At 43.8% G+C, this 23,400-nt stretch overlaps 2 protein-coding genes across 2 annotated transcripts in view; one reads left to right on the top strand and one right to left on the bottom strand.

Annotated features, from left to right (window-relative positions):
• The window catches only part of POLA1 (DNA polymerase alpha 1, catalytic subunit), a 202,875-nt gene extending 188,292 nt beyond the window's left edge, over window positions 1-14,583 (top strand). Inside the window, exons 35-37 of the mRNA XM_068120315.2 lie at window positions 5,539-5,655; window positions 11,956-12,049; window positions 13,959-14,583. Coding sequence (XP_067976416.1) covers window positions 5,539-5,655; window positions 11,956-12,049; window positions 13,959-14,089 — 342 coding nt within the window. The 3' untranslated portion in view covers window positions 14,090-14,583. The remainder of the gene's footprint in view (window positions 1-5,538; window positions 5,656-11,955; window positions 12,050-13,958) is intronic.
• A 3-nt stretch (window positions 14,584-14,586) lies between these two features.
• DYNLT2B (dynein light chain Tctex-type 2B) overlaps window positions 14,587-23,400 on the bottom strand; it is a 33,924-nt gene continuing 25,110 nt past the window's right edge. Inside the window, exons 2-5 of the mRNA XM_068120307.2 lie at window positions 20,478-20,611; window positions 18,355-18,424; window positions 15,158-15,221; window positions 14,587-15,004 (exon numbers count right to left, since the gene is read on the bottom strand). Coding sequence (XP_067976408.2) covers window positions 14,957-15,004; window positions 15,158-15,221; window positions 18,355-18,424; window positions 20,478-20,611 — 316 coding nt within the window. The 3' untranslated portion in view covers window positions 14,587-14,956. The remainder of the gene's footprint in view (window positions 15,005-15,157; window positions 15,222-18,354; window positions 18,425-20,477; window positions 20,612-23,400) is intronic.

A 23,400-nucleotide genomic window follows, 5' to 3' on the forward strand; every position in this document is an offset into this window, starting at 1 on the left:
GTGAGGAGGAAAGAGAGCAGTGCAAGGAGAGTGAGGAAGAGAGTTTTTGACAAAGATAGCCACCCCACCACCAGGCCGAGGCTCAGGTCTATCATACCGGAGGAGGGAGTAACCAGGAAGAGATATTAAGGAATCAGAGACATCTTGAAGGAGGAAAGTCTCTGTTAAGCAGATCAAGTCTGGATTGTCAGAAGCAACCTGTATGGAGAGATCAGTCAGGTTTGAGCGAAGGCCCCGGATGTTTGAGGTCCATACCGTTAATGAAGAGAGAGGGGGAGCATCGGGTACAGGACAGGGGAGGGGAGGAGTAGGGTAAGATGAAGGATGAGAGGGGGAGGTAGGGAGAGCAGTTGATAGTGTTTCAGATGTTGCAGAAGAGTTCCAAGAAAGGGAAGGATGAGGAGGATGAAAGGTTTGCTGGTGAAGGGATGCGGCACAGTGAGGGGTTGTTTGAGGGGGGGCAGAGGAAAGTAGAAGGTTTGGGGGGGTGGAGGTATGAGATAGAAGGGAGACGAAGTGGGGAGGAGGCAGCTTGGAGGAGGAGGGGGGAGGAGAGAGAATTGGAGAGGAATGGTATGGGGGGAGAATTGAATGGGAGGGATTGGGGGGGAGTTTTGAAGGGGAGGAGTGAGGGGGGAGTTTAGGAGGGGAGGGGCAAGGGGGGAGTTTTGGAGGGAAGGGGAAAGGGGGGAGATCAGGAGTGGAGGGGCAAGGGGGGGGATTAGGAGGGGAGGGGCAAAGGGGAAGTTTAGGAGGGGAAGGGCAAGGGGGGAGTTCAGGAGTGGAGGGGCAAGGGGGGAGTTTAAGAGTGGAGGGGCAAGGGGGGGGATTTGGATGGGAGGGGCAAGAGGGGAGTTTAGAAAGTGGATGATTAATGAAAGACGAACATTGATAACAAATTGGGTTTGTTGTGATTTTCAAGTTAGCAATCCGGTTCAGGATGATGGAGGAGGGATGGGAATGAATGTGAATTTAGACCATGTAGTGAGGGAGACGTATAAGATATTGAATTTCTTTTTTTTGAAGTGGAATGAGTTGGAGAGGAAATTGAGAAAAGCCTTTTAAATAGGAAGAAAAACAGCGTGTTGTAATATACCACTGAATAAAAAACAGAAGGGGAAAGGTTAAACATATTTAAAAATATTTAAACAGAACTATGAACAATCTTATATGCACAAAAATACCAACGGGGGGGAGAGCCGAGAGGGACCACCACGAGTCACGTGAACAGGGCAAACGGTGGATGGCAAGGAGATAATGGGGGTGGGGCGAACAGCACACCTGGACAGAAAATACAGGATGAGACAACAGTACACGTGGAGAAAATAAAATAAATGTTTTTGTTTTTTTTTGTTTTTTTTTGGGGGGGGGGGTGGGGAATTAGAACGTTAGACAGTATTATGTTCGGGGTAGAAGGGAAAAAACCAAGAGCCAAGCAAAACACACTTAAGTTAACAAAACACCGACGGGGGTACAACTACAAGGCCACACACAAGGGCAGAAAACGATTAATTAATTACGAGTTACAGGAAATTCAAACCAAAACTAACTATAATCAAACAATATCACATGGACGATAAAATAACGAATTGAAATTTGACAATCTATCTGGGGAAATGGGGGAGAAACACGTGGTCGAAGAACGAACGAACGAATAAGAATGAATAAACGAATGAGCACAGAGAAGGTAGTCTTTTTTTTTTGTTTTTTTTGAGTTGAGATTTACATAAGGAAGTAGGCTTTGGGGTGGAAAGACTGCGAAAACAGAGAACGAAAGTTATTGGATCACAAACGACAGGCGCTGAGAGAAAAACAAAGCCTCAAGGTTGTACAGTGTACACTGTACAAGACCTCGAGACGACACGAATTAACGCGATTTTCAATACAGGTATGAAAGATTTGCACCGAAAATCTTTGACGGGACAATAAACGTACATACACCATAAAAGAAATACAGTTATAACGAAAATACAAATTGGAACAATGACTTAACTTCGATTTCGATGGAGAGCGTGGAGACCTGCGAAAAAACGAACCGTCGCCAGCAAGACCGGAAACGGAACTTGATCAAGCATATATGGGATATTCTGGAACGATGCCTGAGACAGTGGTTTCCACATCCATCAAACAGGTGTGGGTTGATTGACTTTATCATGGAAGAATGGTGCTGCATCCATCTTGCAGAATTCCAGACACTGGTGGATTCTATGCCACGGAGCATACAGACCTTACTGGCTGCACATGGTAGCCCATTGTACACATTATTGCCAATGCAGGCAAAGTGCTGTTTTACCCCCCAATGGATTATGGGTAGGATATATTGCTGGTAGCATCCACTTTGATTCGGAGAAATCCCCAAAAGCTAAATAAAAGAGGTTAAAACCTGATGCACTTGACTATCTATAAAATGTGCAAAGGGTTCCTGAACATTCTGTGTACCATCTGTAGTCCTTCAGTTGGCAGTCTCAAATTGGCTTGCTGAGGTCACGGCTGCTCTGAAGATCTGCTATGCTTTCCTCGCAAAAAAGAAAAAGTAAAGTAAGTACAGTGCTGTTGTGAAAACAATGCAGGACTCTGCTGGTGTTGGCAAAGCCGAAGAAGCAGCAATCTGCCTTCAAAAGACCCTTCAAGACCTCAGCCCAAGAATTCCACAAACACTGGAAGAATCTGATTTTGGTTGCCCTCCTTCCTCCACAAGATCAACAAGTTCATGGTGACCCTGAATCTGTACAGGGGCATCCTGACCAAGTTCGAAGGATTTTGGTCAGAATTCCCCTGATACCATGCCTTCAGAAAGTATTCACACCCCTTGATTTTTTTTCCACATTTTGTTGTGTTACAACCTGAATTTAAAATGGATTAAGTTGAGATTTTTTTGTCGCTGATCGACAGATAATACCCCATAATGTCAAAGTGGAAATTATTTTTTAGAATGTTTCACAGAGTAATTAAACATGAAATACAGAAATATGTAATTTACACAAGTATTCGACCCCCTGAGTCAATACTTCGTAGAAGTGCCTTTGGCAGCGATTACAGCTTTGATTATTCTTGGATGTCTATATCAACTTCGCACATCTGGATTTGAAGAGTTTCTCCCATTCTTCCTGGCAGATTTGCTCAATTTCTGTCAAGTTGGATGGGGAGCATTAGTGAGCAGCAATCTTCAAGTCTTTCCACAGATTCTGAATGGGATTCAAGTCTGCGCTTCGGCTGGTCCACTCAGACTTTCATGTTCTTTTTCTGAAGCCATTCTAGTGTTGCTTTGGCTGTATGCTTGGGGTTATTGTCCTGTTGGAATGTAAATCTTCACTGCAGTCTTAGGTCTTTTGCACTCTGAAGTAGGTTCTCCTTAAGGAATTGCCTGTACTTGGCTCCATTCATTGTTCCCTCTTTCCTGACGAGTCTCCCAGTCCCTGCCGCTGAAAAGCATCCCCATAGCATGATGTTTCTGCCACCACCATGCTTCACGGTAGATGGTTGATTAGCTGTGCTCGGTTTCCCTCAGACGTCGCGCTTTGCATTCAGGCCAAAGAGTTAAATATTTGCTTCATCACACCACATCATTTTTTGCCTCATGCTCTGAGTCTTTCATGTGCCTTTTTGAAAACTCCAGGTGTGCTGCCATGTGCCTTTTTCTCAGGAGTGGCTTCTGTTTGGCCATGCTCCCATAAAGCCTAGATTTGTTAAGTGCTGCAAAGACTGTTGTCCTTCTGGCAGGTTCTCTCATCTCAGCCAAGGAACTCTGTAGTTCTGTCAAAGTGGTCATTGGGTTATTTGTGACCAAGGTCCTTCTTGCCCGTTTGCTGTTTGGTCAGATGGCCAGCTCTAGGAAGAGTCTGGGTAGTTCCATATTCTTACCATTTCCTAATGATGGCGCTCACAGTGCTCTTGAGACCTTTCAACACTAGACATTGTTTTATACCCTTCCCCAGATCTATGCCTCCTCACACTTCTATCTTGGAGTTCTACAGACAGTTCCATGGCCTTCACGCTGGAATTTCTGCACTGACATGCACTATCCACTGTGGGACCTTGTATTGGAAAGATGTTTCATTCCAAATCATATCCAATCAATTGAATTGGCCACAGATGTACTCCAATCAATTTGTATAGACATCTCAAGGATGATCAAAAGAAATTCGATGCACCTGAGCTAAATTTGGAGTGTCATAGCAAAGGGGTTGAATATTTATTGACTCGAGACATTTGAGCTTTTCATTTTGAATTATTTTGTTTAAAAAAAATTCTAAAAATGAAATTCCACTGACATTGTGGGGTATTATGTGTGGATCAGTGGCAAAAAAATCTCAATTTAATTATTTTAAAATTCAGGCTGTAACAACAAAATGTGAAAAAGGGGTGTGAATACTTTCTGAAGGCACTGTGCATCAAACAATTTCAAGCTGATAAGCCTCTGTCCTCACTCTCTATGCACAGAGGTTTTATGTTTTCAGACACTTCCTCTTTCTCTTCATCAAAAGAGTACTACATTCCACATATGTGTAAAAATGCTGAAGCAGCTGAATGTGGAGGACACAGGCTCAACTTATTGACAAATCATCTTTGAATAATTAATTAATTCAATTCAATCATTCAATCATTTCAATTAATTCAATCATTCATTGATTCAATCATTCAATTCATTTGATTCGATAATTGGAGAGTTCAACTTCTATGCTGTCAGAAATGCATCTCAAAATGAGCAACAGTGGGAAAAGGAAGTGAGGGACAATCTCCATGAAGGTTAATTTGCTGCTGGGAATTACCTCGTAAGTAAACTTCTGTTGGATAACAATGTCCTGTCTCTACTTAGTGCACTAGATACAGCCCTCCACAACCAGAGTTCAATATATTTATCATTTGAAGAGTTGGTTATCCAGCTATCAAACGTCATCAAGGAATCCCTTGCTGCTCCACGCATGGAGGTGTGGGCAGACGTCCTGGACTCAAATGTTGCTGAGATGGTTGTCTTCTACAAACAAGTGCCAGCTTGTGAATCTAGAATTGACCAACATTTCTGATCCCTTGTGTTCAGGTTAGATGGTGATACTCGATGTCCCTTTCTTACTAAGCTGGTCAAAGCATTGCTCACTGTTTTCCGGTCCTTTGGTCGAGTTGTCATGCGATCTGATGGATGACATTCTGTTAAAGGACAGAACCGCTCTCACCGTTGAGAACTATGCAGCAGTTGTTGTGGTAAAATCCCACCTGAAAGCCAAACAAACAATTGCTGTAAAGATGGAGGTGATTACATACATGTGGCAGCATCATTTCACCCTAGTAAAGAGTCATTTTGCTCAGTACCTTCCTATTTTGCAAAATTCTGCAGTTTCACCCATGTAAATAACATCAATAACAATCATGTGCTTGGTTTTTTTTTAAATGGCAGATTGTATGTGTCACACCAAAAAAAAAAGTTCTTCATTTGTAGGATTGTCAACTGAACTTCCTGATCAATTGTGAAGTCGTATGATATTCATCTAAGCTCTTAAAATGAGTTTTGGTGTGTTGAAGATGTTTTTGTATGAACGGCAGGGTTTGCTCGTGTGTGAAGAACCCACGTGTGGACATCGTACACGCCGTTTGCCACTTCGATTCTCACGCAGCGGTCCAACCTGCATGGCCTGCCAGTCAGCCATACTGCGACCCGAGGTTTGGTGTGGCTCACTAATTAGACTTTGCCCTTATTGTCTCCCGTAACACTGGTTGGTGATAGAAACAGCAGGGATGTATTGGGATGGAGAGCAACATTTACAAGCAATGACTGCTAGATTAGAATAATTTATTTATTTTGAAAGGAGAGATTATCTTTAGGATGGTCTGTCGAGTTGTTTTCCCCCTAGAATTACGGATAGGACGACTTGTAATCTATCTATAATTCCAGTAATCTCTGTGTGTATGTTTGTATGTTTGTATGTATGTATGTATGTTTGTCTGTGACCGCTGTTTCTCGACAACCACGGGTCCGATATACTTGAAACTTGCCAGGTATATTGCTGGGGACCCGAGGATGTGCCTTTTCAAGGTTTCATATTAATCGGAGAAGTAGTTACCGAGCTATGTCCAAAAAACGATTCAACCAATCAGAGAGCAGCGAGCTATCACGTGTGCCGAACGTGGCGAACAGACTCTGCCTCGGACGGCACATTTGAGAGCGTATTCATTTATTTCACGTTGGAAAACTATGTTGCCGTTAAACTATGTTTTAAAACTAATTAAAACTAATTTGCGATTCATCGTAACTGCGATTTGCGACCTTCCGGACAGTGAAGACTGCACTTCCGGCAGCCAATCACAGAACGCGTTATTGCGTAGGCGTGGCCGATGTGAGAGCGAGCCGAGCCGACCGCGTGCGCCATTACGGTTCGTAATTCGATTTCTTCCGGAGAAAATAATAATTTCTCGATTTCTTATGCGCATTATTTCTCCCAATTCAGTCAGAGCGAAGGGCGGAAGCGAAGAGCGTTGTTTTTTTTGTTTACGGGCGTACGGGCGTACGGGCGGGGTAGAGCGTACGGGTTGCGTTATTTTTTTTTTTTGGCAAGGAACGGGCACCCACGTACGGGCATGCCCTAGTCTATCTATAATTCCAGTAATCTCTGTGTGTATGTATGTATGTATGTATGTATGTATGTTTGTCTGTGACCGCTGTTTCTCGACAACCACGGGTCCGATATACTTTAAACTTGCCAGGTATATTGCTGGGGACCCGAGGATGTGCCTTTTCAAGGTTTCATATTAATCGGACAAGTAGTTACCGAGCTATGTCCAAAAAACGATTCAACCAATCAGAGAGCAGCGAGCTATCACGTCTGCCGAACGTGCCGAACAGACTCTGCCTCGGACGGCACATTTGAGAGCGTATTCATTTATTTCACGTTGGCAAACTATGTTGGCGTTGAACTATGTTTTAAAACTAATTAAAACTAATTTGCGATTCTTTCGCTTTCCTGCGCGTTTGTGCACGCTATGACGATTTCTTTACCAAACTCCGCAAGCCGTTCGCTTTGGACCAAACCATTTCATGTAAATAGAGGGGGGGGGATTGTCACCGTACTCGCAAGCCGTTCGCTTTGGACCAAACCATTTCATGTAAATAGAGGGGGGGGATATAATTTTAGATATAGATATAGTACGGGCATGCCCTAGTACCCAAAATGAAACAAACACCGGGAGCAGTACTATTACTATACGATACACATTTACATGGAGAGAATTGGGATGCTTCCCCTCCCTTAATCCCTGGAAAAAAAAAAAATATATATATACACACACACACACACACACACACACACACACACACACACACACACACACACACACACACACACACACACACACACACGGCCGAACCCCGCTATTCGTGGTTGATAAAATGCGACATGTTTCTCTATTCGTGGAAAAATGTCCCGCAAATTCGCGGTTTTTTTTCTTTTCTTTTCTTGTCGCTGCTGTGTTCCGTGAAATTGCGGTTTTTCATGGGGTGGGAAAAAAATTTCACGAGCCGTGAGCTTGACACATTTATAAAATCCATATTTTACCAACCATGCAAAAAAGCAGGTGGACGTACGCAAAAAAAACATCTTCTACGAGCCACGAGCATGACCTGCTGTGTGATATGCGTTTTCAGGGCTTTAGCGACCGCAAATTTTAGCTGGACTATAATCGAAAGCTTCGTGGGATATCCCACCAGATGTGTAAACGCTTCATTCACGCTTGATTACAGTTTGCAATTTACGCTAAAGCATCATCAGAGATGTTGCACAATGAAAATGCTTCGGGGGATGTTCCATCAGCTACAAAAACAAGTCAATCCCGCGAATTATAGAATGCAAATGCTTCATTAAATCTACTAGCAACGGTACCCGCCCTATGGGTGGGGCTCCAATTGGGAAGCCCAAATGAAAAGGAAAAATATCAGAAATTGAACGTTTTTTAAATTTTAAACGATTCATATAAACATCCGTTGAATCATATCACACGCAAATCATCAAAATCTAAACAGTATCTTTAGAATTTCAATAAAAGCCACATCACTGTTCATATCAGTAAATATTATTCCATCGTGTTTCAAATCGTGATCGATACACTATGATCGTGATGATCGTGATCGATAATAGTGTTCACAATCGCTATGTCGTATGTACTCCCGATACGTGTACCAAATTCCCGATATGTGTAACTGTACCAAATCAACAGTTAAAAGGATTTTGAGCCGATAGCTGTTACGGCCTTGGCAAGATTGATGGAGACAGCGTTTATTATACTTTTAATGAAGGACACTGTCTCAAGCCCCAGTCCCCATCACGGATGGGGCTCAGCGGTTTACCCGAGCCTGACGGTGAAGGGCAAGGTACACGCTGGCCCGTCCAGTGTAGCGCGCGTGTGGCCCCGGACATCGAAGGGCATTAAACGTTCATTAAAGGATTACGAAACGAAAAACGTTACGAAATTACGTTCACATCGTCACGTCAAACACTACCGTGAACACATACATTGTCACAATGAGAACATCGTCACAATGGACGTTATGCGAACGTGAATGTTATGCGGGAGTCTAAACCTGAGAATGCTGGAGACCAAAGCTGAAATTGGGAAAACTAAATAGCCTATTTTACTCCTGGAGATCCCAGGATTACTCACACAAAATATCGTTTCGATCGGTTGAGCCGTTTTTGCAGTACCTTTGAACAGACGGATGGACATTTGGTGAATTATAGTAAGATTACGTATTGAAATTAGTAGATAGGCTCAATACCCACAATGCTCTCAATCCTTCATTTACAAACTGTCCTCAATTTCGATCAATGTTCTCATCCCCTTGCTTTGACCTGTGTTTTTGACTTACTCTGCTCATCGTTCAATAATGGCTCCCAAGCGCAAGAGCAGTGCTGGAGATGCATCGACTTCCACGAGGCAGAAGAAAGTCATGAGCCTTTGCCAGAAAGTGGAGCTGCCCGACCGGCTTTCGAGAGGAGGGAGTGCGGCCTCTGTGGGCAGGCATTATGGCGTCAAAGGAATCCACCGTTCGCTACATACGGAAGAACGAGAAGGCGATTCGTGAGAGTATTTCAGCAAGCACTGTATTGAGTACAAAGGTGGTCACTCATGTCCAGGATGTCCACAAAGAAAGGATGGAGAAGGCTCTCACCATATGGATCGAGGACAACGTACAGAAAAGTATGCCTTTGAGTGGACCTCTCATTCGCGGAAAGGCCATACAAATTTACGATCATCTGTCTGGCGCGGGTGGTGCCAGCACGAGTGATGCGCCGAGCGATGATGGTACAAGCAGCGCAATTTCATTCACTGAAAGCATGGGATGGCTCCATCGTTTCAAGGAGCGGTACTGTCAAAAATGTGAAGCTCTCAGGGGAGCGTGCCTCCGCGGACCACAAGGCGGCAAAAGTGTTCCCTGCTCAATTTGTGAGGCTGATCGAAGAGAAGGGATACCTCCCAGAGCAGGTCTTCAATGCTGACGAGACTGGCCTGTTCTGGAAAAAGATGCCCACGAGAACTTTCATCTCGAAGCGTGAGTCGACAGCATCGGGATTCAAGGCTGTTAAGGACCGAGTATCTCTTCTCCTCTGTGCAAACGCAAGAGGACCTCATTCTGAAACCCATAATGTTGTACCGTTCCCTGAACCCGCATGCTCTCAAGGGCAAGAACAAGCAAACTCTGCACGTGTTTTGGAGGGCCAACAGGAAAGCCTGGGTGACGGCAGCAACCTTCCTGGACTGGTTCCATAATTATTTCGTCCCTCAGGTGGAGAGGTAAATGGTGGGCAAAAACCTTGCGTTCAAGGTTCTCTTGCTCCTGGACAACGCTCCTGGCCACCATGCGAACTTGGACGTGGCTCACCCGAATGTCGAGGTGATCTTCCTGCCACCCAACACCACCTCCCTCATCCAGCCACTCGACCAAGGTGTGAATTAAAGGTTTAAAACTTATTACACCCGTCGTACCCTTCGCTGCATTTTGGATGCAATGGAGTTGACCCAGGTGACCCAGGGCTCACCGTCGGGCAGTGTTGGAAGGATTTCAACATTGCCCACTGCATCGGCATTTAAAGGAGTCGCTGGATGAGGTGAGTGAGGTGATGGGGTGAGTCCTCCACTCCAGTCCTCCACCATCAACCATCATCAATATATATACGGTATATATATAAACCACCTGAAACCAACACACTGAGTAATTTTGTCAGTTTTCAACACATTCTGTCCAATGGTTCAGGAGTGCATTGAGTACGAATCTCCTTCTGTTTCTACCCTTGGGGCAGAATGGCAAAATCTTCCGAGACATTTATTCAGCCACCTGACAGTGTTCGATACCTCTCAATTTCAGCACCACGGACATTCACAAGTGCAAAGAGCATAGCCCTATCTACAGTATCCACATGTGCCCTTCCCCCTTCCCCCCTCCGCCCACTCCATCCGATTAGAAAAAAGAACCACCGTTAGAGGCCATTTTTCCCCGCAGAGCAGGGGTTGGCCTTTTTCGGGCACCCTGGTCCCCTTTTTGAAACAATGTTTTATGGCCGGATGCCCTTCCTACCGCCAACCCTGTTAGTCACATCTTGCGACACACAGGGAATTACCAGTGAACTGGTACTCAATTTGCCGACCTCAGAAGGATGACAGGCTGAGTCAACCCACCTGGCGTTAATTCAGCGATCGACCGGGATCCGAACCCAGGACCCTAGGATCCCAAGCCGGCACCCCAACCGCTATGCCAACACCAGGCTTCCACTCCATCCGATTAAAAAAAAAAAAACCCACCTTTAGAGGCCATTTTCCCCCGCAAGCGGGGGTTGGCCTTTTTCGGGAACCGTGGTTGTTGTTGTTTTTCGGTCCCCTTTTTGAAGCAATGTTTTATGGCCGGATGCCCTTCCTGACGCCAACCCTTTTTGCCGCCTTTAACGACAAGCAGGGAATTACCAGTGAACTGGTACTCAATTGAAGTACTCAATCTGGTACTCAATCCATCCGATTGAAGAGCGATTATTATTTTTTCATTCACATAGCCCTCCTGTCATTTGCAACTTTAAATCCTCTCTCTCTCTGTTTCTGCCCTTCTATTTTACTTTGATTTGTCTACCTTACCTCTCCTTTCTCTATTCTTCACGCTTCCTTTCCTCTCCTGTCCTTTTTATATTTTGTTTCCTCTTCCCTTTTCATCCAATCTCTCCTCTCCCCTTTTCTCTTTTTGTTTACACCCACGCACAAACGTAGTTTTTAGTTATTTATTTTATTTATATACAATATTAGTATCACTTTTAAAAGTTCCTTTAGTTTTTCTTTTGGTTCACTTCGGTTTTGTTTACCTGTTATTTGCACTATTTTCTCAGTGCCAGCCCCCTTTATTTTTTTAACTCTTTGAACCCTAATCTCCCTGTCTACATCAGTCATTCTCACCTCCACGTGCCAACTGATCCTTCACCTCACCCTGATCAATCCCACCCTATATCAGCCCTTGCCTCTATTCAGTCTCCCTCTAGCTCTGATGAAGAGTTATCATCCACATTGTCAGCGTACATCAATCAACATTCTGTTGATTTCATTCATTATTTGAGGAATTATTGTGTGTTGTCTTTTGTGATGACTCATGTGAAACTGTAGTTACGACTTCCACGTCCTAATCCACGTGTATTGGGAGAGACCACGACTGCATGTATGAAATACACAATCCTTGCACTAATTTACAGTGGAGAACTTTATCATTTATCACTTTTATTACTGTTAGAATGTAAAATATGAAATTTTGAATGGTTAGTTTACATTTGTTTTTCAGCTTGACAAGAAGAAAAATGTGAAATAGGGCATTCTCCCATCATACTTTGCAGTTTATTATTTTTATTGTCATTATTGAAAATTAACCCACAGAATAGTTTGTAACTGAAAGATTGGCATTCCTCACTTCTCCCACATTCCCTTCTCTCTACACTCCCTCAGTACACAGACAACATGCTGTACAACCAATTGAACTTCTACGAAACCATCTTTGATTGGAACCGTATTGCTGCAGACAAGCCCCAGCAAAGAAAAGGTAAGTTCCTAGCCCGAGAGGAAGAAAAGCCGTCTTTAAATGACCGACCTGCCGCCCCGGCAGGGCCCCCTTTTGAGACCCCACCCTTGCCAAGTCAATTGATGATAGGTTGTGACCTCCAAAGTCACGACCGTCTAACGCTGCCAGAATACCAAGAGCTTTACATAGGTGTTAACACATTGCATGTGTGAGCCATACTGCCTGTCATGGTTGCATTTTTACAATTGTTTTATTTGCGTTACCACAGACCCTGATCTCCGATGAAGAAATGAGTTACAAAAACAATATTTTTCTAATGTACATTAGAAAGTAAATAATTGCAAGAGAGAGGGAGAGAATGACAGACCGCGGGAGACCCACACACAAAACCAACACAATGATTACCCTAGCGCCCAAGGTCTGATGGTCCTTACTTATCTAAACTTCCACACAGTCAGATCAAGATAGAGAAGCAGGAGACAACAAAAAACAGGTGTGTACCAGGCCCCAGGTGTCATGTGCATTTGGCAGCGTTCCTCACCGCTCTGACCTATGTGCAGCCCACATTTGTACATGACATATAGCCGGGCAAGTTCTACAGCGGGTGGATCTCGTTACAAATTAACTCTACCAAGCATGACGAAGAGGTCTATTTTTGGCATGGGCAGCAAAACCCTGGTGTTGAGGATGTGTTTCTGCTCCAACCTGGCTCCCAGCAATCCCACACCAACTCCTTCCTCAGCCTAAGCTGCCGGTACATGGCGATCGGCCCGGTGACAGTTGCTGGGACTCTGATCGACGCACCCCAGGTCAGATCATGGTAACAGCGATCTTCCCCCTTTTCTATGGGTGTGACAAAAAGCTCGACTGATTTACGATGGGGGTGGTTTCATGAAGCCGTATAAGGGGAAAGGCAGGGTTGTAGACGCAACATGGTGGGAGAGGCAACGAGGAGCTTTTCCATACGAACTCTTAGCACCTCCTGAACAACAATGAGGGAATACGTCACACTTACAAATACTTGCACTCAGAAAAAAATAATAATACATGCAATAGGAAATAAATCCTCTACTCTACAAATTATCCCACTCGGCCATTTCCTCAAAAATAGTCTGCAACATTCATGACCATCATAAATGTAACATGAAAGAGCAGAGATTGCAGACCCTCACCAGGATGTGTTAGTGATTTTTAAGGCTTTTGTGATCAAACAAATATGGCGGCCAAATCAAGTTACCGATGACGTCAGCATTTAAAAAAAAATTTCGCCAATTTATCCATAACTGACGCTCAAGAAATTTCATCTTGACCGGATGACGTTTTGTTGTCATAATGGAGGCACCTATGACATCATCATTAACATATGTTATTCCCCATGGAGAGTTCTTTACAATGAGCCATGTCTCAATTTTTCTATGCAGCGCTTTCGGAGATATCCTTACTTGTCGAAACATTCTGTAACATTTACATCTTCAGTGATGGAGCTGCTTCTGCTGCTTCTGATGGAGCTGATGGAGCTTAAAAGTAATGTATGTTCAAGAGTACAAATTTCATCCGTATGCCTCAAGTCTGCATCCTCAGTGGCACCTTTTGCCACGTCACACAGAAAAGGAGCTGTGGATGGAATACAAGGCTCCATCAAAGATCTGGTGTTGTGCTGTAAATAGTTGGTCACATTGTGAACAATGCAGCTGCGATGGCAGCCAAGGCAAATACAGGATCTTTGAAATGACATGTGATGCCAACGAGGCCTTTAAGTTGCTAAAACTCGTTTATGGTAATGAAACTCGGAAATGCTTATGTTATTTTGTGCAGTTGATAAAATAAAACGTTCAGCTTTATAAGCAACTTTAATTTTCTCACTCTGGGAGTGCTTACCATGGAATGGTTCACCTTGGTCTTTCCCATCCCCTTCCCTCTCCTCACTCAGTGCCGGACTGTGGAAAAGCTCACAACGCAAAGCAATTGTATGATGAATTGCAGGAAATTCCCAGAACGGCCCTCGCCCACAACAGCTACTCGGAGATCGACCTTGCTAAGCTGTTTCAATGCATGGTATGAAAGTGAAGCCTTGAACATCGTAGAAGAACAATGCAAGGTGATCAATTTCTCGACAGACTTTGTGTTTTTAACATGTTGCATGACATGGGCTTGGAAAACCTGGCAGAATAGTTCTTAAAAGTTTGTATTTACACAATGGTTTAGTTTGGACTTGGACCCAACGGTACCCTCGTACACTAGTTTTTAACGGCAACAGCACCAGGGAGGGATATTGTCAGGTGAAACCTTTCCACTCAGGTGTGAATGAGCAAATGTGTAAAGTTTTTTTTTTTTTGTATAATATTCAACACGGTAAATGTTTTACATAAGAATGCACCACAAACTATAACTTCTAACAGCTTCATTTTGTCACTGTGTGGAAGTATTTATGAAACTCCTGCATTTCCCCCGTTTTAATCCATTTGTTAATAAACCGATTTTCATTTCGTAGATTGTGGGTGTAAATGGTCTGTTCCGAACGGTAGTTATATTTGGCGAATAAAAAACAGTCTGGAGCATGCTGTCAGTGATTTTATTGTTTTTAAATAACCGCGACCGTGATTCAGATTCCGTGTGTAAATTGCATGAAAGACAAGGAAGTTGTATCACAACGAAAAGATTAATACAAACACGTGCACTCAATTACTATTGATCCAAGATCCACAAAGTATGGTTTGTTTTTTAAAATAAATGAAAATAACTTAACAAGAAAAAAAACTAACACACCAAAATGCCGTCTGTGGTAGGACAAGTCAATTTTTCATTTGTACATGAATAAATTGTCCAACCAAATGGTAGATCCCAAAGTCAGACATCAGATTCAACTTTTGTCACTCAGGACCATCAAATCTTTCAGTCGTGGTTAAGGGTTTGGGGCTAGGCATGTAATTAATAACAGTAACATCCAAAAACCGCAGCAACACAGAATAAAGAGTCCTGGTGGGTACGGAGGGAGTTGGAAAGAAAAGAAATTACTTTTGTCATCTCAATTATGGCAAAAAGTATTTTGTTAATGTTGGTAGTTCTTCATTCAATACCTCGAGTAAATACAATGTTGTTTTGCTTTAAAGCCTCGAGACGATAACGTACGTTCATAAAGACGTCTTGTGCGCAGTTATCAGTGTCAGAATCCCACAGGCATCTTGCAATAACCCTAGAAAACGCATTTCCGTGGTATTAACAACACAATTCGAGCAATCACAAGTACCAATGTGACGTCAACGACATTTGGTATATCGCACAATTAATCAGCCAGTTTAACACTGTTCTGATTACAAACCAATATTCTGGAGTTTAAAAGTTTGTCAGAGGCAAATTCGATCCAGGATTCTTGATTGTATGGCAACTCATTAGTAAAGTCCCAGTGACCGAGATGAACGGTTATGTTTCAATGTTATTTTATGAACTCGCAGTCAGACTTGGTGCCATTGTGGTTAAATTGTCCGCTCTGAGTCTCGGAATTCGGCTGTTTGATTCTGACCCTCGTATACCAAATTCTTCATAAATAGTATGTACTGCTTGCCTGTCACTTAGCATTTAAGGGACAGATCAGAGATTAACCCTGTGCGTCGGAATCCAATAGTCACATATTGATGGAAAGCTGAGAACAGGATTCTCATATTTCATGACTATTCAGTGAGTGATTGTCAAACATTTGCTACCTTTGGGATACTAACGTGGCATGAGTGATGTTCTTTACTTTATTCTGAAGGACTCAGGTTGGGCAGCATTGCATAAATTTGGGCTCGCAAAGACCCAGATTTCAACTTTAACTGTCTGAACATATTGTGAACAGAAGATAGAGCTCAAAACGAAACACATTTTCATCGTTATAGCACAGTAATACACCAGCACCAAAGTTTTCTGGTTCCTTTATAATCCTTTCCCAATGTTTAAGACCCAACACCTGTGTACACATTTCCGGGTTTTTTGGCCAAAATCCCACTGGTACGGAATACCCTCAATCTCACAATGGTTCCTGCAGGAGGTCAGCACACGTGTTACACTCACAATTTCATAGCAATGATAGGATTATATCTGGCCCTCTGAGCTATCTCAAACGTGGAGCAGGTGATAGGCATCATGCAATCAAATATGCACATAGGTCGAGTGCCTACGTGAGGGGTGGGGCCCGGGATAACTAATTTGTCCAACAGTGGAGAGTTGTCTAATCATGATGAAAGTTCTCTTAACATTTATACTAAGTGGATTATGAGGACCTTTATTCCATTTGGAAAGATGAAAATGGGTTGGGAAGCATTTCCTTTAAAAGTAACCCTGAATGAATATGGGGAATAGTCAGGGCCCTTAGGGATATTTTGGGGCCGTTTGGTTCAAATTCTTCCAAAAGCACCAAATTTGGCCCAGATGTTGCCCATGCCATACTCTTTCGATTTTTGACGGGCGCCAAGACGGGTCCCCCCCCCCCCCCCCGGGGGCCCCATATTGGCGAAATACTAAATGGCCTCCACCCGGATTAGAGGAAAATCAGTTAAATAACCAAAAGGGTTGGAATCATGTATGATACCACTTTTCAGGGGTTTTCGAGGTCGAGGAATCCAATTATGATGTTATTTTGATGATTCGAGGTCAAGGTCAACCCTCAAGGTCATCTTAAAGGTCATTTTTGAGTCAAACATGTCGGTTTTTGAGTTTTTTGTCAAGATTTACGTGAGGTTCACCATTTTATGTTTCTGGGTTGGGTAATCGAACTCTGACCTTATTTTTGACAATTAGAGGAAATATTTACATGTCTATTTCCTAATTTTCAGGCATATGCAATTCATCAGTCTAATTACAAAGGTACGGATTTTGATGTTTTATGAACTGTATGCCTTGTGTTTGCATGTATGTTTGCATGTTTGCTTGTATATCCTTGTGTTTAATTTTTGTGCGATCATGATCCGGGTTCATGTATACATGATTGTATACATGTCATAAATATGACGTCATAGGTCATGTGACCTGGCGGCCATATTGGATTTTATGAAAACCTTAAAAATGGATCCCTGCCTTCATTTTTCGATCGATTCATTTTGAACTTTGACCACTTGTAGTACGCCATGTGATTGGATGCATATCCTAATTATGACGTCATAGGTCAGGTGACATGGCGGGATGGACCGGTATGGTCCCCGGATCATACCCCCCTTGGCGCCCGTCAAAAATCGAAAGAATATGGCATGGGCAACATCTGCGCCAAATTTGATGCTTTTGGAAGAATTTGAACCAAAATATCCCTAAGGGCCCTGACTAGAATGTCTGGGTATAGGGAATGTTCTACCACCTGAGCATACCTCAGCAACCTATCCCATCAGTCAGGATTTTTTGGCAATAAGTTTAGTCCAAGCTTGTTGGACTATTTGGACAAGTCATCAATCTTCTAAACAACTTGTGGCCCTCATTGTCAGTAAGGGAGGCTTAGTGGAACTTGCATCTATGAACTGCACAGTCTGCACTATTTCCTGGTTTACCCAGTGGAATATAATAATAATAATAATAATAATGCATTTATTTTATATAGCGCTTTTCAGGAAGCCCAAAGACGCTTTGACAGAGTGCAAAACATAATGCATAGCAAAACATAAAAACAATTGCAAAAAAAGAAGAATCAATAGGGAAATATTCAAAGCACAAAGGAGGGAGAAGGAGAGGAGATAGTCAGGGGTTAGATGCTGTGGGTTAAATGTTGAATGCAGTGTTGAACAGGTGGGTCTTGAGTGATGTTTTGAATGTGGTGAGTGAGGAGGAGTCTCTGATGGTGTGAGGTAGCGAGTTCCAGAGGGTGGGAGCAGCGATGGAGAAGGCCCTGTCCCCCCAGGATCTAAATTTGGTCCGGATGGGGGGGGGTCAGGAGGTTGGTACCAGCAGAGCGGAGGTTGCGGGTGGGAGTGTGTCTGGAGAGGAGGTCAGCCAGGTAGGATGGGGCCAGGTTATGGAGGGCTTTGTAGGTCAAGAGGAGGATTTTGTACTGGATTCTCTGGGAGATGGGGAGCCAGTGAAGCTTGTAAAGGACGGGGGTGATGTGGTCACGGGTCCGGGAATAGGTGAGTAGACGGGCAGCGGAGTTCTGAATGTATTGGAGTTTATTGGTGATTGTTGAGGGTGAACCATAAAGGAGGCTATTGCAGTAGTCCAGACGGGAAGTGATGAAGGCGTGGATGAGGGTTTCTGCAGCCACGGAGGAGAGGGATGGACGGAGACGGGCGATGTTTTTCAGGTGAAAGAAGGCTGTGTTTGTGATCTAATGGTATGTAGTACAAATAGGGTATTAAGCCTGCACTCACCGCACACCAGCACCTCTTCTCTCACCGATGATAACATGGGCCACAATCTTGTAGCGATCGTAACCCATTGCTGTTTAAATAAAAAGGCAGGATTTCATGGAAAGGTAGATGAAGGAAATGTTATCAGCCTGAAAGGGATTACTCATGTCACATTATGAAAGGGTTATCGCTTGAAATTAAACTGCGTTATGTGGATACAATGCTGCGAAGCACAGAAACTGAAGCAAGCTTGGCACCGGGGCTGGCAGGACGGCCAAGACTCGAGGTATGCACACTCGCCTGCCTATAAACTGTCTAAATTCCCAATCTTTGTTTTTCCCTAGCACATTTTTAATCCCTTCCCAATGTTTAAGACCAACACCTGCGTACATATTTCCAAGTTGTTTTTGGCTGAATCCCACTGGTACAAAATGCACTCCATCTCATGAGTTTGTGAACTGTGCCATCTTCTTCCTGAAGAGTTAGGCGGGCTAACAAATCCCATTACACAGTGATTGAGTTAATTAATTTGTAAAGCCGGGAACCTAACCAAATTCCAAAGTTCCACTACTTTATTTCATTCTCTTAATGCGACCGTCAGCACTCCTCATATACCGGATCTCCAACAGCTCATAAAACATCCACGCTGGGAAATGGCGTGTCACCTCTCACTTTTATCCTTCCCTCAGAAATATATCATTCTCTCTTGCTACTTGTATCTTTACCAAAACCAGATTCTGCATGAAGGGTAAGGCCCGAAATGTCAACTTGTTTTCTCTCCAAGGTGTATCAATCACCATTTAAGGTATTTTATTTCATATTAGCCTAAGCCCTAAGCTGTCTTGTTTGGATTCGAACCTCGGCCCAACTATAAACGGTCACCCCAGTGTGCCACAGGCAGGGCGATTCATCAATTGGCTTTCGCAGGCAGTCGCTTGGATGGACGTTAAACTGGACGTCCTGTTTTCCAGCATTAGTAAAGATCCCACGGTCTCCTTCGTGAAGAAAAGGCAAGTTATCGCCGGCACCATGAACAAATTCCCTATGTATACCTGCTATAACTTTCAGGGGGCATTGCATCAGCTGCACAGATGATTAGGTGAGCGCTACCCCACAGCCTTGTGCTGCATAAGAAAGGAGAACCCAGCACCAAATGTTTTCATGGAAACAAAATTGGCTTTTCTACTGTATAACTATCCAAGAACACGAGCTTTGCCATCCAGGTAAGTAGTTTTCATGATGCTAGTCAAAGTTTTCTCCTCAGTTGTCTACTCTTTTTTTATAACATTTCACAGTATTTCTCCTTCTCCCCCATTTTCTTCCCACCTGGCAAAATAAATGGCAAGCTTGTACCAAAAGCTACCTTTCCTTAGATGGAAAGTCTTTTTTACAGGGATTATGTCGGCCTGGTGTTGGGCTAGCGGTTAGGGTGCCAGCTTAGGATCCTAGGATCCTGGGTTCGAATCCCGGTCGATCGCTGAATTAACACCAGGGGGGGTTGACTCGGCCTGTCATCCTTCCGAGGTCGGCTAATTGAGTACCAGTTCACTGGTAATTCCCTGCTTGTCATAAAAGGCGACAAAAAGGGTTGGCGGCAGGAAGGGCATCCGGCCGTAAAACATTGCTTCAAAAAGGGAACCAACAAAAACAACAACAACCACGGTCCCCGAAAAAGGCCAACCCCCGCTTTGCGGGGAAAAATGGCCTCTAAAGGTGTTTTTTTTTTTTTTTAAATGTCGGCCAAATGGTTGAGACGCTCGCACTCCTATACCAAGCTCAATTTGGAACACCCGTGGCCGATCGGGCGGGCACCTTGCCTCACCCGGGTCCCAATCAAGATGAAACCCGAGGTTTTTCACCGGCGAGGAGGTGAATTTTATAATGAGCGTTAAATATCCTCAAAAAGGATTTCAAACCAAATGGGCTATTCCCAACAACTGATCAATGGCGGTCCAAATAACTGAAGAGACGGTACTAACCACATATAAGTGGATGAGCCAAAGTGTACGTGATAATTCTCATAATGTTTTACATCCTATGAGAATGCATTGTTAACAGGGGGTTAGGTTTCTCTTGGATAACAAGAGCTTTCTAGAAACAACCCTCCCCTTCTTCATCCCCACAACCAATAAACACAAACTTACTTTTCACTTTCTCTCGGATCACTTGCACCAGCTGCTGGGTTAATACAGGTGTTTCCTCTGCATTATACTGTTTCTCTGCCAGCTGTTCTGTTAGGACTTGTTGAATGCAGTCTTTCACCACCACCTGCCGGAACCTGTACAAATCATACACAGAGCACACGATTAGTTCCGCATGTTCTTAAACACAATGAACCTCTTTGTGTGGTGCTTTATTTCTTCGAAGACACCCCGATGTAGTTATTAAGATTGGTTAATATCTCCAACAAGATATAGGTTCATGTTCATTTCACCCTGCAAGTTGTCCTCCAATTAGAAACTTGGGATACATGCTGCCACATGGCGAATCGGAAAACGAACCCGCTGTTTAACAGTACTTTCTCTGAATTCGTCCCAATTGCTCATGTGCAGAGAGGGGTGAGATATTTTTTACCTGCGACCAAGAGATTTTGCGTTGTTGCTGATGGGGTTCTTGTTGGGGGTCGATTTTTGAAATGTGCACCCATTGGTCGGACAGCTGCCAGACCACACCCACATCTATTGCTTGACCCCATCCGCCATAATGAATGAATGATCGTTTTAAGGCCATTTTCCCCGCTAGAGCGGGGGTTAGCCTTGCGGGCCCCATGACAATCATGGTTCCCTGTTTGAGGCAATGTCACCAAGACAAAATGATATGGCCGCCATCTTGATTTCTGGTAGGCCAAACACATTACGCATGTAGGCCTCTGCTGATTATACACCGTCCTGCTTTGTTGCGTCAGATTTCCATTGGCTTTGTTTGGGTCAAGTGTTAAATAATTAGTAAGGCTTAATGAAACCCGTGCATGCATCCCCCAAAAATATATTTACGTAATTTTTGAACGGCCCCATATATTCATGTTAAATGTGTGTTTCCCAACCGGCCTGTTACCAGGTTTTTAAAACCAATTCACATGTACCTGATGGCTACCTCAAATGACCACATACAGGTTTTTTATGAACAAAAAGTTTGGGAACACGGACAGACATAGCCGAAGGTTAATGAGACGGATTAAATAATGTAAGCTGAGCCATAAGGGAATGGTTTTTTTCATTGCCTGAAATAACACTAATCTGAAAGGGAGGAAACCCAGGATGTGTTCAGTTGCCAAGCAACGAGCTAACGCTTGCCAAGTCATCTGTTCCTTTATCAATGGTTTTTAATGGAGTGCTTACTTGAATGCTTAAGCCACTTGGCGAGCGCTCTACAAAAAACTTGACAACTCAACACTTGGTAACCTTCGACGTGCTTCAGGCCCGTGCCTAGATCTATTGTAATCTATATACCCAAAGAGGATAATAACATATGACCCTTCCTGCCACTCCTGTAGAGAGTAGGTGTTCTAGTTGCCGGAAACCAGACCCAGCTGTCTGTCATGCTCATAATTGATATTGAATCAAACCATGAAGACCCTCAGAGATGAATTGTACAATATCCTCAACAGCAAGGATGAGGGAGTTGAGTGGACCGAGGAGCAAAAAATATATAATTTGTGTCCCACGTTGTGCTCACAGTGCAGTCATTCTTGTTATACTCTTTCTGCCTGTCCAGCAGTTAAACAAAATTGAAAATCATTCCAAACAGGAAACTTGTTGTTTTTAAGGACGTCATAAAGGACAAATAACAGGCATGAATGACTAATGTAACGCGCTAAATACGTTGGTGTAAATGATGCTGCATCAACGGTGGTAAACTTCCGAATTTTTTTCTACAACCTTTAAAATCTTAATTTTATTTAAGCTAGTACACCCACTCCATATGGGAGGAGTCGGAAGGGTCATGAGATTATCATGGGGTATATAGATCACAGTAGATCTAGGCTCGGGCCTCAAGAACGTCGGGGATGTATTTATTCAGTTACCAAGTTTCTTATAGAGAGCTTGCCAAGTGGTTTAAAGCATCCAAGCAAACACTCCATTCGAAAACGTTGACAAGGAATGGCTGGCTTGGCAAGTGCTAGCTCGTTGCTTGGCAACTGAACACATCCTGGATTTTCTCCCTTTCAGTTTAGTGCTAAACAGCAGTAGCAACTGTTTCAAAAGGTAATCATACATGTTTGTGGTTTATAATGTGTTTTACTTCTGGTAGGAGTGCCGCCACAAAATGCCACGATAGGCTATTTATACATAACACGGTGTTCGTTTGTCCAAGGAGAAAAAACCCTTTGGGTAGGGTGGATATTATTAGTATTAATAATATTGTTGCGGTTTTGAGTCTGTAAAGTGAGCCTAATAAAGGTTAAAATTTGCCCCCCATAGTTAGTCACACAAGCAACATGTAGCCTCGCGATAGTACAGTTATGTCTTAGTATTTGTAAGCTTAGTCCTTTTCCTTTGTTAGTTCTGCGTTGAGTAGAGCCAAGAGAATAGGCCCTACTGTCACCGACTTTCCAGCTACCCGAAGCCTCATGCCCCTTTTTGCGTCAACATTGGGTTCATTTTGGGCGAGTAACACTAGGCAGGCTCGGAAGGTCAGGAGGACCGAGGCGGAGCGGCAGAAGCGATGACGGTAAGCACGAGCCGCCAATCAGAGCTCAGAGGTGGTGACGGCGGCGTTGCTTCACAGGGCGTGGCGAGAATGATCGAGAGTGTTCCAGAAGGTTCGGGGGGCGTAGCTATAAAACCCGCTGCGCGAAAGCCCTCGACAGGACTTGCTGCGAGAGAGAAAGATAAAGGACGCGCGGGAAAGCCGAGAGCAAAGGAGGACTCGCGGCAGTTGATGAACTTCACGCACCTGCACGAGAACGGTACAGATACGCGGGCGCAGCCAGACGTGCTTGAACCGAATACAGTGCATTCTGAGACGCGCGAGTGAGAACGGATGAGTAACCGCCAGCCACGCTAAAGTCCGCCCTTTGCCGTTCCGCCCCATCATCTGCTTTGTTCGGGAGATGCGCTACGAGTC

The sequence above is a fragment of the Myxine glutinosa genome, chromosome 1 (assembly GCF_964187855.1).
Source record: "Myxine glutinosa chromosome 1, kmMyxGlut1.1, whole genome shotgun sequence".
NCBI classification, from domain to species: domain Eukaryota; kingdom Metazoa; phylum Chordata; class Myxini; order Myxiniformes; family Myxinidae; genus Myxine; species Myxine glutinosa.